At 38.9% G+C, this 16,466-nt stretch overlaps 2 protein-coding genes across 2 annotated transcripts; both read left to right on the forward strand.

The window, feature by feature from the left end:
* Positions 1-2,120: 2,120 nt before the first annotated feature.
* LOC121654840 (olfactory receptor 146-like) lies at positions 2,121-3,127 on the forward strand. Its single transcript, XM_042009179.1, has one exon. It carries the CDS (start codon positions 2,124-2,126, stop codon positions 3,069-3,071), a length of 948 nt encoding a protein of 315 aa, XP_041865113.1. The 5' UTR covers positions 2,121-2,123; the 3' UTR covers positions 3,072-3,127.
* Positions 3,128-13,745: 10,618 nt separating this feature from the next.
* Positions 13,746-15,011, forward strand: LOC121654842 (olfactory receptor 52N2-like). Its single transcript, XM_042009181.1, is given in 2 exon segments — positions 13,746-14,198; positions 14,200-15,011. Coding segments are annotated over 2 exon segments (945 nt in total). The 5' UTR covers positions 13,746-13,748; the 3' UTR covers positions 14,695-15,011.
* Positions 15,012-16,466: the final 1,455 nt, after the last annotated feature.

Raw genomic sequence — 16,466 nt, forward strand, 5'->3', positions numbered from 1 at the left:
TCCTTTCCTCACCAACTGTTCCCTTCTGTTTGCCCTGCAGCCACGCACTTTCACCTCTGAGCAAGCGAAGGTGGCTTTCCATCAACCATTTTTGTGAACAGTGGGGAGTGGGAGAGGCAGCCCCCAGCCTGTGGCTCCTTCGACCTGTTTTCCCGTTGAGTTGTTTATGGTAAGGATCTGAGTGGATCTGAGACAGAAAGGTAAGGCAAGGCAAGGCAGTTTATTTGTATAGCACATTTCATGTACAGGACAATTCAAAGTGCTTTACTTAAAATAAAGACATTACAGATATTTAGAATAATAAAAGGCACACATAATCACAATAAAATAATAAATTACATTAAAATGATTAAAAGCAAGATAAGTTAAAAAAGTAACTGTGCAGATTTCATGCATAGGCTCATGAGAAAAGAAATGTTTTTAACCTGGATTTAAAAAAAAAGGGGGATTACTGGGACTGAGACATAAAAATTGAGCTGTTGCTGACTATTTTATTGATTTTTGCATCAGAGCCAGTCAAAGTAGGTGGACCAAGCCAGCCCTATGCAGTGTTTTTCTACACGAATTATCCGAATATATAAAAAAGGGACTGGTTTCAAATGATACCCCTCGACCATAGATGGAGTCATCAAGCTTGCAATTCGAGTAGACAATTGTATCCAGACTCGCTGCCAAGAGAGGCTCCAACGCCCCTGTTCACCCCAGACCAGGGAGTTCACCTCCATGATCATGAGTATGAGGTTGGATCAGGTTATGTATAGTATACGGTTGGATCAGGGTTATGATGTAATAGAGCTGGATCAGGGTTTTCATGGTATAAAGTTGGATCAGGTTATTTCTGGTATGGGGTTGGATCAGGGATCTGTGGTTGTATGGGCATGGATCAGGTTATTGGTAGTATGGGCATCGATCATGGTTTGATCGGGGTTTTGATGTTATGAGGTTCTGTGATGTATGGGGTTGGATCAGGTCTATAATGGTATGTGGTTTGAATAGTGTTTGGATGGTATGAGGTTGGATCAGGGTCCTAAAAGTATAAGGGTGGATCAGGGTGCGTGATGGGATGGGGTTCTGATGGTATGGGGTTGAATCAGAATTCTGATGGTTAGGGGTTGGATCAGGGTTTTGATGTAATAGAGCTGGATCAGGGTTTTCATGGTATGAGGTTGGATCAGGTTATTTATGGTATGGGGTTGGATCAGGGATCTATGATTGTATGGGCATGGATCAGGATATTGGTAGTATGACATGGATCATGGTTTGTTGGTATTGGGTGGATCAAGGTTCTGATGGAATAGGGTTTGATCAGGGTTTTGATGTTATGAGGTTCTGTGATGGTATGGGGTTGGATCAGGTTTATAATGGTATGTGATTGGTACAGGGTTTGGATGGTATGAGGTTGGATCAGGGTTCTGATGGTATGAGGATGGATCAGGGTGCTGATGGCATGGGGTTGGATCAGGCAAGCAGATTTTAACACGCCTTGGCTGATTCCAAATTTAAAAAAAAGCATGAGGGCATGATTAGAGGAATTGAGGAAAACGTAGAAAGAAAGCAGCAGGTAAGACTATAGTCAAGATAAGACTGTATTTTACTCGCTAGAGAAATCTCCCTGTATAGGTAGGATGAAGATGGATGCTGAATGAGACGTTAATAGGGGGTGCATCACTGAGAAAATGTGCAAAAGTTCCCTGGTGCATCTTTAAATCACTACACATTAGTTGAGTTCAGTTGAGTCGCCTAAGTGCTTGTTGACAGTTTCTGTGGTCACCAGGTAGATGTTACGTTGGGTGTTCTCAGGTGATTGCCTCTCATCATAAAAATGAGGCAGTGCTGTTGCTTTGTGGCAGACTGTTGCCTGAGAAGGATTTTCCAGTTGGAGAGAAATAACAGGTAACATGTATTTCCCTAGTGTAGATGTAATTTTGATGAGATTGAACACAAAAATTTGCCTTGTTCAATTCAAGACTTATACTGTTACAGCTGGTCTTTGGTGTTATTATTTCAAAGTTGAAACTTTCTATTATTCATGAAAATTTTCTCTACATGAATATTTAGTTTCTAATATTTTGTATGTATTGTAGAAAGCTGTCTAATCATTTTATTTCTATTGTTTCAGGCAGATGGAAAACTACACCTTCAACAGCTTTACCCTCCAACTCGAGGGGTTAACCATCAAAGATGCATTTGTGTATCCCATCTTTTTCTTTTTCCTTTTTTCCTGTGTGTTTATTTTGATTGCAAACATTGGGATTATAATTCTGGTGTGCATTGACAAAAACCTCCACCAGCCCATGTATCTCCTGTTTTGTAACCTGCCCATTAATGATATACTTGGGAATTTTATCCTGTTGCCTCGTCTGATGGCAGATATTCTGAAACCTTCTTCAAAGATATTCATTGGTTATTATGAGTGTGTGGTTCAGGCTTTTGCTGGACATATATTTGCAACCACTTCTCACACAGTGCTCATGATTATGGCCTTTGACAGATACATGGCCATCTGTAATCCACTGCGTTACACGACAATAATGAGCAACAAAATGTTGATTAAACTGACAGTTTCTGCCTGGGGGGTGGCCTTTGTTTTTGTTGGGATCCTGTTGGGTCTGACTATACGGCTGAACCGATGCAGAACTCTGATCATACACCCCTACTGTGACAATGCCTCATTGTTTAAGCTGTCCTGTGAGAGTGTCGTCATTAATAACATCTATGGTCTGACGTTCACTGTTGTCCTGTTTACATCATCTATAGGCAGCATGGTTCTCACCTACACTAAGATTACAGTCATCTGTCTAACCAGTAACAGCAAGATCCTGAACAGTAAAGCCTTGAAGACCTGCAGCACTCATCTCTTTGTCTATATGATCATGCTTTTTTGTGAATTACTTATTGTAGTGCTGCATCGCTTTCCTCAGTATGCATTCGAGAGAAAAATTTCTGCGATCTTGTTGCACATCATCCCCGGCAGCCTCAACCCCATCATCTATGGATTTCAGTCAGCAGAGATACAAAAATTCCTGATGAAGGTTTTCCGGTCAAGAAAAGTGTTGTCCTCCAGATTTTAAAGATATATGTCTTAAAAACACATTACATCACCCCAAAGCACCATAGTTTTTTCTCTTACATTAACAGAGGCTTTGCGTTCAGTGTTTTATTAAGAGGGTTCTCTAGCAAAAATATTTTAGATTAATTAAGTTGATGCCTTAATTCCCTTGAATTTATATATTGCAGTAGTAAAGATTTAATCTGTACAGACTTGTCAATATATTACTAAATGTTTGATATATGTGTATAAAATCTGTAATGCCAAATATGTATTTGTGTTTGTAAAAAGTCTTAAACGTCTCCAAAAAGATTAAAAAAAAAACAAACATAAATGATTAAGTTTTGTATTGTGTCAATATAAGTTCACAATTATTTCTGCTGTGCATTTTATTTTTTTTTTTTATTATTCAGAGCGTAAAATATCAACAGAAGGTAAAATGATCCGAATCTATAATAAACCCCAGAACACCATGATGTCTTAAATAGTCATTCATTTTTTTATTTGATGAAGTTGATTTGAATGAAAAGGAAGCAGAAAAATGTCAGAATTGTAAAGCAAAACTCATGAAAGGTTTAGCAGTTCTACTAATTTTTTGTGTCTCTTGAAAACAATATTAGAGTTTCAATAGCCCTCAGAACAGAAGATGCAGGTGAGTTCCAAATGGAAGGACATGTGATGTATTTTGTGAATAGAAGGCCTCACAGCAAGAAGGTAACTGGTTCAAGCCTCGGCTGGGGGGAGGTTGGAACAGTTTTCTTTCTTTGATGAGTTTGCATGTTCTCCTCATGTAATGTGTGGGCTCTCTCCAGGTTCTCTGGCTTCCTGTCACCGTCCAATGACCTGATGCTAGGTTAACTGGTCACTCTAGCTTCTCCCTAGGAGTGAATGTGAGTGGTTGTCTATTTCTCTGTCTTGGTCCTGCGATGGACTGCAACCTGTCCAGATGTACTTGCCTCTCACCTGGTATAAGCTCCATCTCCCCTACAAAAATGTGTCGTGCATCAAAATGCAAGCAGATTTGTAATATGACAATAGTTAAAGAATGTATTAAAAGTTTTTCTGTGAAAATCATAAATGAAAAATCCAAAGCAGCCAGAACTAGCTGTGTGTAAAGATCACCAGGCTCCTGTGTAGAAACTTTTATTGGTAAAATAACAGAATCATTTGACCTTTGCCAGAAAAAATTTGTTGTTCTGGAAACATAAATATTTATACTAACAGTCCAGAAAACTCTATTTTATCAATGCAATGTATGGCTTAGGCTTGATGCCAAGAATAACCCAGTAGAATCACTACCCAGAGTGCAACAATAATTGATCATATTTTTAAATGGTCTGTACTTACATAGCACTTTTATCCAAAGAGCTTTACATATACGTCACATTCAACCATTCACTGACTGGCGGCGGGAACTGCCAAGGCGGGAACTAACATGGCAGGAACTGCCCACCATGGCGGGAACTGCCATGGCAGTGACCGCTACCCATCAGGAGCAATTAGAGGTTTGGTATCCTGCTCCGAGACACCTCAAAATGAACTTTATGGGCCAGGATCGAACCGACAACCCTTGAGCTACAGGACAACCATGCTAGCCACTGAGCCATGGTGCCTCCAACATAACATGTGAAAAAGTGTAAAAAGTGGATTATTTTTAACTGACATAAATGAGCATTTACCTGTTTTTTTTTTTTTTTATATATATAAAAAGCATCTGTGTAAAAATAAGTTATACAGACAAACAGACAAGAGACAGATCAAAAGCAGCCTTGGAGGTTTCAGAGTTAAAAACAAATAAATAAATAAAAAAACCTTCTCCCAGGATGTGTTTTGTTCACTTATGCTCCTCCTGAACTGATAACATGGGGTTGGATCGGGGTTCTGATTTTATATGGTTGGAACAAGGTTCTGATGGTATGGGGTTGGAACAGAGTTATGTGATAGTTTAAGGTTGGATTAGAATTCTGAGGGTGTGGGGCTGGATCTGGATTCTGATGCCCTGGGGTTGAATCAGGGTTTTGATGATTTGGTGTTGTATGAGGGCTCTTATGGTATGGGGTTATATCAGGGTTTTTATGGTATAGGGTTGGATCAGGGTCCGTTGATAGTATGCAGTTGGATCAGGCTTTTGATGGAATAAGGGTTCTGCTTATTGATTGATTGAATTTATTTTATTTCGAATAAGCATGAAAGCAAAATAAAACAAAAAACAAAATTTAATACAATATATAAAAAAGTACAATGACATATTCGAAATGGAGTGGGAAGAAGTATAACTTATGACCTCCCACCCCTTCTCCTTAAATAATAAATAAACCTGATAACCTCCTGATTTAGACCTGCCTAGAAGATAACCTGATATGATTAGTTACATGACAACTTAAAGACTTTAATTTTTATATACCCATACTACATACATTTTCATTGTAAACATACCCATACATACGCCCTTACATACACAAGTCATAGATACCTGTATCCGTACCAAGTTAAAGTGACCAGTAAAGAATATAACACAAGCACAAGATCCTCATAATAGTACTACTTAACACTTTCCTCATTCCTATACCTCTGAAAAATAGTGTCCTTGTATTTCAATTTAAATTGTTTCATGGTTGGACACTGCTTCAAATCCATAGTGATCCTGTTCCATAGTCTCCGATGATGGAAACACAAAAACCTTTCCTGATTGTTCGAATTAAGTGAATATTAAAATTAATCTTCCCCCTTAAATATAATTTCCCTCATGAACAGTAAAAAAATTCTGAATATTTCTTGGTAATAGATTATTTTTAGCTTTGAACATTATTTGGATTGTTTGATATTCCACAATATCAGTAAATTTTAGTAATTTTGACTGAATGAATAATGGGTTTGTGTGTTCCCGAAAACCAACATTATGAATTATCCGTATTGCTCTTTTTGAATAATGGTCAGTGGCTGTAATGATGTTTTGTAGTTGTTTCACCAAACCTCAGCACAGTATTGTAAGTATGGTAACACGAGGGAGCAGTAAAGAGTACGGAGCGATTTCTGATCGAGGACGTTCTTAGCTTTGCTTATTATTGCAATGCTTCTTGAGACTTTCGTTTGTATGTGTTTTATATGTGATTTACAGTTAAGTTTATCATCTATGATTACTCCTAAAAATTTTATTTCATGCTCTCTCTCAATTTCCACTCTGTCTATTGTTATTGATAATGGCGTATTGTTTGCATTATTACCAAACAGCATTATTTTAGTTTTACTCAGATTCAATGATAGCCTGTTTCTGTCAAACCATTTCTTTAGTTTGTTCATTTCTAACGTGATATCCATCTGTAATTTTTGTAAATTATCCCCAGAGCAAAAAATATTTGTGTCATCAGCAAACAATCCAAAATACAATATCTTTGAAATACTACATATATCATTGATATACAAAATGAAAAATTTAGGGCCTAACACTGACCCCTGGGGGACACCACAAGCAATGCCCACACATGATGAGACACAGTCCCCCAATTCCACAAATTGCCTCCTGCCATGTAAATAACTTTTCACCCAATCTAGCACTATTCCCCTGATACCATATCTTTCCAATTTCTTAGTTAATATTTCATGGTTGATTGTGTCAAAAGCCTTTTTTAAATCCATAAATTCCCCAACAGCATATTGCTTGCAGTCTACAGCATTTGTGATGTCCTCTAATGCCTCCACTATTGCTAGTAAAGTTGATCTGTTTGACCGAAACCCACACTGGTTCTCAGCAAGTTTTTTGTGCTTTTCAAGAAATGAATCCAATCTGTTTTTAAAGACTTTTTCCAGTATTTTTGAAAATTGTGGTAGTAAAGAGATCAGTCTGTAGTTACTGAATTTGTGTTTGTCTCCAGCCTTAAACAAAGGGATGACTTTAGATGTTTTCATTTTATTTGGAAATACACCAGTTTTAAATGATAAATTATAGATATATGTTAATGGTTTCAAAATGCCCTCACTGACCTTTTTCACTAGAAACATACTGATATCATTACAGTCAGTAGACTGTTTGTTCTTACATTTTCTAACAATATTAAGAATCTCATTATATGGGGTAGGAGCAGGGTTCTGATGGTATAGGTTTGTCATCTGGATTCAGATGGCATGGGGTTAGATCCGGGGTCTGCGATGTACGGGGTTGGATCTTGATTCTGATAGTATGGGATTGATTCAGGGTTCTGATTATATTGGTTTGGGACAGAGTTTTGATGGTATACGGTTGGATCACGGATCTTATGCTATGGGGTTGGTGCAGGGTTCTGATCTTATAGGGTTGGATCAGGGTTATGTGATGGTATAGGGTTGGAACAGGGTTCTAATGGTATGGGGTTTGATCAGGGTTCTGATGGCATGGGGTTGGAACAGGGTTTTTATAGTATTGGGTTGGAACAAGTTTTGAAACAAGTTGTTTCAGGTTAGAGTTCTGATGGTATACGGTTGGATCAGGGTTCTGATGGAATTTGGTTGGATCAGGGTTCTAACTACATGGGGTTTATCAGGGTTTTAATGGATCAGGGCATTAATGGAATGGGGCTGGATCACCGTTCTGATGGTATGGGGCTGGATCAGGGTCCTGTGATGGTTTACAGCTGGATCAGGCTTGTGATCAAATGGGGTTGGATCAGGGTTCTGTAATGTATGGGTTGGAACAGAGTTCTGATGGTATGGGGCTGGATCAGAGTTCTGATGATATGGGGTTGCATCAGGGTTCTGATGGTATGGGGTTGAATCAGAGTTCTGCAGCTCTGATCCAGAAAAATTTCTAGCGATTTTATGGCACCATCGGCCACCTTCATTTTCTTCAGGGATAACCTGTAGGTTTCAGCAACATGATGAAGAACCACATACTGCTTTCGGCATCATGGCTGTAGAAGAGAAGGGTATGGGTACTGGAAAAATCCTCCTGCAGTCCTGATCTGAAAAGACACAGTGTCGTACTGTTAAACACCCGAAGCTTTATTTGAAGAGAGAATGGGACAAAATAATTCCTGAAATGCTTTATCACTTGGTTTTCTCAATGTTAGAAAATCTTTTAAATGGTGGAAAAATTACAAAGTCGGAGGGGTTTGGATGCATATTAACAAGTAAAATCAACAAGGAAAACTGTTTTTTCCATATTTTCTACACTGACATCATTTACTGGTTTAGTTTTTTTATATTTTCTCCTTCTGTCCTTGTACCTCATCAGCCACTCATACAACATTTAAAATGAATGCACACAAACCTAAATCTCTACTGTAATCTATTTTCAGTCTACTTGTCTGGATCTTTGAAACGAGACACAAGCCTCTACACATCTGGCCTGCTTAATCATGTTTCTCATGTTGAAGCTTATTAAGATTTACTATGTATTATAATCTGTATGGACTAACTATTATGTTCATGGACTCAAAGCGATGTGTTCATATAATTTGTTTGTGGGCAAAAAGTCAAACTTTGTTTCACCTGAATGGATCTCAGGGGACTACACTGCTCCCTAATGCTTGGCCAGTTTCATCACTGTGTTTGTTTCAGTTGCCACAGCAACCATGAGTGTTAATGTTTTTGAAATAGAGACGATCAATAATGAGCTCCCCCATGAGCTGCTTCCTAAGAAACACTTATCAACAGTTTCTGATGGTAATTAGTCCGGTGAGAAGAAGACAGAGGCCCAATAATAGATGTTTATTAGAGATCAGGGATAACACTGATTAGAGGAGGTGGTAATGGAAACTTCAGGGATCTGCAGACTCACTTCACTGTTGAACCATGAGGAAACTTTGGTTTCTTTCTCTTACAAACTGACCTGTCAAACAAACTTAGAATAATCACTAAAAGGTCAGTGATACACACCAAGACAAGCATCCTGTAAAATAGTTTTTTAAAAAAAAGGCCTAAAAATGTGCTACAAAGACCTGAGAGGTTTTTGTCACGCAGCATGTGGAAGCACGTCGGACAACTCATCCATAAGAACGTAATGTACCTGCATCAGCAGAAAGTCCTTTCCTTCCCATGGAAAATCCCCGTAATCTCTGCGAGGTAGTGAAAACTGCATATTAGTTTTCCTCAGGTACATTGAAAATGTCGTTTTGCAGTGAATTTTGGAGAGTGGCCACACTGTTTGTCAGGAAGTTGGTTCAATGAATTAGCAAACAAGCTGAAAGGCTACTAGTTTTAGTAAACACACCAAAAGTAGAAGTCCAGCTTTACATCATATACTTCGATGTGGACAAAGATGCTCTTCCTTCAAATGAACTTGCAGGAAGCTCGAGCTATCCCTTGTTGCTTTATATTTTTTTTTCAGTCAGACTTTAATCTTTTATCATCCGTAGTTCTCCAGCTTTCTGAAGGACTTTCAAAGTTTTTCTTTGGACATTTTCTGCTTTTTCCCTCATTCCCTGTCCAGTCCTGGTACCAGACCAGTTTCAGAGGGACTTAACTCTGAACTATCATTCAGGCAGATAAAAGGCTCCTAACTCACGGGATGAACCAGAGTTGTGTCGACACATAACAGACGACTTAGCAAAGAAGTAGTTTAACTAGATCCTTAGGTTCTTTGTCACAAAGATGCATCATTTGTTTCAATTTCTTTAGTTTAATGTGTGAAAACCAGCAAAGATTTATATAATTATGGTTGTGTCTGTTTCAATAAATCACTGAAACAATTTCTGGTTTTACTGGTAAATAGAAAAAGGTTCACGACTTGTGAACAGCACTGTACAAAAATGAAAAGAAAGCAAAATATCTAAAGGGTATCTGGGGAAAAGTGGGAAGAACATTAGGGGCAACCTTGTTAAATGTAAAAAATTCTTACATCTGCCTGTCAATGAAAGAAAAAAGGAGGTCAGTCTGCAGACTGAAGCCTCTGCAGGGACTGGCTCCATGTCCAACGCTCCCTGAACACTTCACTGCACCCTTTAATTTAATCAGCCTACTGGACATTGGGCCTCAGTGGCCTTCAGGGAGTTCTTTACAATCTCCCAATAACAGAAGTAGAAAAGATGGACCTAACAAACTAGTTTTAAATCTAATCTTTAAAACTTTTCTGGTCCAGTGTTTGAAAATGAACACAATCATTTAGAATTAGACAAGATAACGTCACATATCCATAAAGTTTAAAATACTGCTACTCTTCAGTTTTAAAAGTCATCCATCTTTGGTTTGCACGAAATAAGTTTGAGGAAGAGTCATAATAAAAAAGTTCAGCCAGATGGAGAAGATGACTTCATATTGTTTTTGTATTTACTCTGAAAGTTGGAAGAGAAACATTTTGCATTAGGAGGTTGGGGATTTCTCCCTGCAGAGTTCCTCCTGCCTCGCGGTGCTAATTAACAAGGTGCTGCGTTACAACAGAAGCAAACAGTGGTAGCAAAACACTGTGGTCATGTTTACATCACATTACTCAACATTGGAGTTGTGCTAACTCAGAACAAACTCATGTATCTGCTGGAAGTATTTGTGTGCTTACTTTTATCCACAACAAGTAAATAATTTTCTGTCACCATCCTAAAGGAACATCTGGTGATGCCAGGTGCAAGATGTACAATCCCTTACAAGTTAACTTTCAAGTTTTTTGAGTTAGTCGACTGGTTGACATGTTTAAGTTGTTGCCTTCCAACCAAGGCAAAGCATCTGACTTCAGCTTCCACATGGCAACACTTAAGTGCAGAGCTACTCAGTTCTGTCCCACAGCTGCTACAATCCAGCAGGTTTTCTATGTGTCCCTACTTCAACACACCTGACTCACTAATGAGTCATTGTGTAGAACTTGGCAGGCTGTTAGATCCATTTAATTTGATTCTGGTGTGTTGAAGCAGGAAACCTGCTGGATTGCAGCCCTCGTAGGATCGTGCTAAGTAGCCTTGTTTTAGGCTACATACCAAAAGCGTTGTGTATAAAAGGGGAATTTTATCCCTAAAAAGGCATATATCTGCAAAATGCAAACATCCATCAGCAAAAGGCCAGCGACTACTGAGAAACAGAAGAGCAAAAAGGTACAAAACAGGTATGATGGAGCTAAAAGCATGAGGTTTTAGCCTAGACTACAACACAGCATGAGGCTAAAGAAGAAAGGCAAACAAGTTCTGGTGGTACAACATAAATATGGTCAATCTCACAGCAGGACATATACACCGAAAGAAGACATGATGAGGCATGTTAAAAAGCACTGGGGTAAGTGTAATTTAGAGCATGGACAGTTGACTGTCAAAACAACAGTTGACTTTGTGCACCATTTCAACTAATCAATTAGTTGATTGGTAACATTCCAGTTGTCAAACTGTTGCCTGGTGTTGTGTGTTTTTTATGGTTAGAATTTATTAGTCAGTTATCTTAGTTTATACCATGGTCTGGGTGAATACTCGATTCTGATTGGCTGTAGGGTGTCCAATAAAAAGTGATAATGGACACCTATGAAAGAAGCTCCGGTCAAATAGACTTATTGTTGTAAATTATTGCGCTGACTAAACAGTAGTTGGTAACCGTGGCAACAGAAACTCAGACGCCGGGCTGCAGACACGCTTAGTCATGTCTGTGATGTGCATTGCTATGAAAGCATCCTTTGGGCTCTGTCAGTCCAGGAGAGACGAGAATGGAGCAACATTATGTCGTCCCGCAACGTCCCAACCAGCAGTGGTCAGGGTCCACAAACATTAAATCTACGTCCCTCAAACGTCACTATGGACATGCCAGTATCTTTATGAAATGTCATGATCAACGACAATGTTGCATTTAATTTTAAATAGGTCATCGCCTGTCTTTCTCTCTTGATTACCTTACTTAAATACTTGATAAAGAGTGAATGGTGGATAACATTATAAAAACGATTTTGGATAGACTTACTTGCTTGATACACATTTAATGATCAGGGTGAATGGTGGATAATATTTCTTGCAATAAAAACAATTTAGGAAACTATCTGTGGACTTTGACTGTTTGAAACAAAATGTCGCATCATCCTCTGGAGACACACAAGCTGTAAGAGCTGCACCTGCCCTCTGAAATATTTGTGTCATGTAACATAACTGCGATGATAATGGACACCGCGTCAGGTATTATCCCTTACTTAGCAATGTGATTGATTTTTCTTTCTACATTGATATAGTTCTGTTGTAGTTGTAGTAGAAATGAGAATGTTGACCAGTGACTGATGCCACGTATATTACTGTTTTTTGATTGGCTGTTGCACTGAGATGATTAAATCACCAGAAAAGTAGGTCAAAAGTCACTGGACCTTGGAGCAACACAGTCTTTTGACCCACTCTGCATTTCAGTTGGTTTTATAGGAAAGTCTAGATTTATGTCCTTTTTTGTGTCAATGTTAACTTTCATTTTTGGCATTAAACAGTATAAAGAAAAACTTGGTTTCAAGACTTTTGCTTTCTGATGTGTGTGTGTTGAGTGCAAAGAAGCCTGAGCTGCAAAGCCACAATTCAGCCCCGCTGCACTCACACCTGATATAAAAACACAAGCTGCTATTGCACTTGTTTTTGACCAACAGCACTTCCCAGGATTGATTTCAGAGCTACAAGATTCTTTCTGTCCTGTGTCTCTGGCATTTAAACCGGTTCAGGGTTGATCAGGCAAGTCAGCTGAAGTGAGTTGCTTCCCAACGATGTACTGTGATTGCCTTATGTTAGTGCAGTGAAAAAGCCCTTTAGGGCTAAATGATTTTATTTCCTTGATTTGGCCTGTCCTCCTCACATCTGTCTGAGCCGCATCTATCAGACTGGCTGAAGGGTATTTTTGTCTAACTTTTTTTCATTTACTTATTTTCATGTTGGAGCTTTCTCTAGACATTCAACATGAAATTCACTCCACCACCCTTCTGCTTGCTGCACAAAAAGTTCAGAGGTTTTCTCTGATCCAGGATGAGGGCCAAAATGAAGTTATCATGCTACTGCTAGTGGCTATATCCTTGTCATAGGAGGCTAATTCCTATGGATGGACAACTCCAGCCCTTCACATCCAGAGCTGCCTGTCGTTCCACGCATGTATGTTTTGGTTGTGTTTACCCACGATGCTGTGCGCTTATCGCACAATGCACTTTGCTTTGTAGCCTGCTTCCTGTATTTAGTCCACATAAAGTAGACCCAAGACCTGTGTTAGTATGCCGACTGAGTCCACCTTCAGCAAATGGACTTGGATTCAAATAGAACAGGCTGATGTGAACGTGTCCTTAGTTTCTTTCTAATAAATAATGACGCAGAGCATCATTATTAGAACCATCAAGTTGTTGTTGTTAAGCTAAACTTTTATTTACCTCATTTCATCATCTGGTAAACAACATTTATGGAAACTCCTTTGTGATAGCAATGTAAATTATTTCCTGTAAATTTTAATGTTATACATTCGATAATTTTACATTTTAAATTTGAACAGTATCAAATGATCATTTAGTTTGATAAAGATGTATGAGAGACTGAGCTAATCGTTTCTATGGCCACCGACCTGAGGTTCAGCGATGGGTGTCTCTCAGCTGGATTCACGTCTTATAAGAAGAAGAAGGATGTTGTGGCTTTCTGTCAGTCGGTTAGCACGCTGCTTTTCATAATCTGAAGAATTAATAGAGAAATAGGTAAAATTCCTAATCCTTACAATTTCTACAATGGTCTTTGGTTGTCCATCATTGTGTGATAAGATGTTTGTATTTTATATGTTTCTGGAAGTAACTTCTCATTTTTATTCCTTGTGTTTCAGGTTGATGGAAAACTACACGTTGAACAGTTTTACCTTCCAGCTGGAAGGAATAAAGGTCACACAGTCTTCTGCGTACCCTGTCTTTTTCTTTTTCCTTTTCTCTTATGTGTTTATCATGACTGTCAACGTCGGCATCGTGGTCCTGGTTTTTATTGACAAAAGTCTCCACCAGCCCATGTACCTCCTGTTCTGTAATCTGCCAGTTAACGATGTTATAGGTAATACTATCATGGTTCCTCGTTTACTTTCAGATATTTTTTTGCCTCCCTCTGAACGTCTTATCGGTTATTATGAGTGTGTGGTTCAGGCTTTTGCCACGCACATGTTTGGGACCACTTCTCACACAGTGCTCATGATTATGGCCTTTGACAGATATGTGGCCATCTGTAATCCTCTGCGTTACGCGGCAATAATGACCAAGAACATGGTGATGAAACTGACGCTTTCTGCCTGGGGGGGTGGCCTTTCTTTTGGTGGGGATCCTGCTAGGTCTGACCATACGGCTGAACCGATGCAGGACTCTGATCACAAACCCCTACTGTGACAATGCCTCGTTGTTTAAGCTGTCCTGTGAAAACGTGGTCATTAATAACATCTATGGTCTGACTTTCACTGTGGTCCTGTTTACATCGTCTATTGGCAGCATAGTTCTTACCTACACTAAGATTACAGTCGTGTGTCTGATCAGTAACAGCAAGACTCTGAACAGTAAGGCCTTGAAGACGTGCAGTACTCATCTTTTTGTCTATATGATCATGCTTTTTTGTGGGGTACTTGTTATAGTGCTGCATAGGTTTCCTCAGTATTCAGACCAGAGAAAAATGTCAGCCATTTTGTTTCACATCATCCCTGGCAGCCTCAACCCCATCATCTATGGAGTTCAGTCCAAAGAGGTACAAAAGTTCCTGTCCAAGATGTTCCGGTCCAGCAAGGTTTTATCATCTATATGACATGTTTTCCTTCATTATTACTGGCCCATTAACATTCACAGAGATAAGAGCAAAGGAGAAATTTCTTTGCATTTTTTTCAGCTCTTTTAATCAGACTGTTTAGTAAAACTTATTTTTAAAAGTTTAAAAATGTGCTCAATGGCCCAAAAATACACATTTCACCTGCATGCCTGTAACAGAAGCAGAGATGACCCAGTAGGGCTTGTTTCCACAATTTTTATTGGCATTTATAGTTCAAAATTTCCTCCACCAAAGGGTTCAGTAAGACACAGAAGGTTATAAAGGCGTCAGACATGTAAAAATATGTTGAATAAAGATGCTTCTTGTGCACCTGGACTGGATGTGAGTGCACATCTTCTATAAAGACAACATATTAATGCTATTTGCAGGGAGTAAACACGTCTTGCATCCCTCTCAGAAACATGTGCTACTTTTTCCTTCGCTGTCAGCAATCTTTAGTATTAAAAATGATTTCATCTTAACTCATGTCTCGTGTGTGTTGCTGGCTTTTATAACAATGTGAAAAATTTCCAACCTTCTAAGATCATATGGGGTTATATTCATTCATTTAGCTGCTGTTTGTATTGCTTTTCATTTATTAATTTAAAACAATATCAAACACATAAGCTTGTGGACTCCTGTCATTACACTTATTGTCCACTGTATCAGCTCCATCTGTTCAATATCTAACCAGCCAATCACACGGCAGCATCTAGTCACGTAGAGGTGGTGAAGAGGACTTGCTGAAGTTCAAAATGAGCATCAGAATGAGGAAAAACGGGGATTTAAGTGGTTTTTGGTCTGAGTATTTACTGGGATTTTCACACACAGCCATGTCCAGGGTTTCCAGAGAATGGTCTGAAGAGGAAAAAACATCCAGCAAGCAGCAGTTGTCTGAACCAGAAAGTCTTGTTGGTGTAAGAGTAGAATGGGCAGACTGGTTGGGGGTGATGGAAAGGAAACAGGGAGTCAAATAAGCACTGGGTCCAAGCAGTGTTCAGCATATTACTTTAAAAAAGTAATTAATTATAGTAACTAGTTACTTCTTCCAAAAAGTAACAGTAATGGAGTTACAGCATTATAAGAGTAACTAATTACTCAGAAAAGTAATATTATATCGTTACTTCAAAAAAATAGTTAAAATATTTTTCCTTTAACAGAATTTCAATCCATCTCTGTGCTCATTTATTCACAATAAAATTAGATCTGACTAATGATTGAAATGGAAACCCAGTGGAATAAATGACTAAAAAGAAAATCATGATCTCAGGCTGCTGGACGTCGTGTCTCCATCTCCTCCTCAGCGTTAGCTTCTCTTAATTCCACCTGCTTCCAGCCACCATGAAGAAACGTTGTTTCTGGTCATGATGAACATTTCTCACAACATCCTCGTCTTTTATCTCTGTGATTTTTCTGGACACGCCGTTGATGCGTCTCCTGCTTGTTTCTGTATGTGGCTGCACACACTGACTTACCCAAGTCTGCCATGACGTTTTACTCTTCATCAGTCAATCATCATCACTAAGGCTCTGTAGTTGTTTCTGCCCCTGAGTCCCCGGTAAGATGAAGACAGCACCAACATGCAAAATTACAGTGTAACGCTGTCTGCATCTTCAGGGTTATTAACTGAATTCAGAACGTAGATAAGATACGAATAAAAAGGTAAGAATAATTTAAGGACAACTTCTGGCTCGGACATGTGATGCTGTTTCATTCCTGGTCACAACACAGCAACTCTTCTACTGAGTGTATTCTCCAGTTCCAACTGTATC

Source organism: Melanotaenia boesemani, chromosome 15 (assembly GCF_017639745.1).
Source record: "Melanotaenia boesemani isolate fMelBoe1 chromosome 15, fMelBoe1.pri, whole genome shotgun sequence".
NCBI classification, from domain to species: Eukaryota; Metazoa; Chordata; class Actinopteri; order Atheriniformes; family Melanotaeniidae; genus Melanotaenia; species Melanotaenia boesemani.

Coding starts and splice junctions, on each gene's coding strand:
- LOC121654840 (XM_042009179.1), top strand. CDS start 2,124: ATGGAAAACTACACCTTCAACAGCTTTACCCTCCAACTCGAGGGGTTA.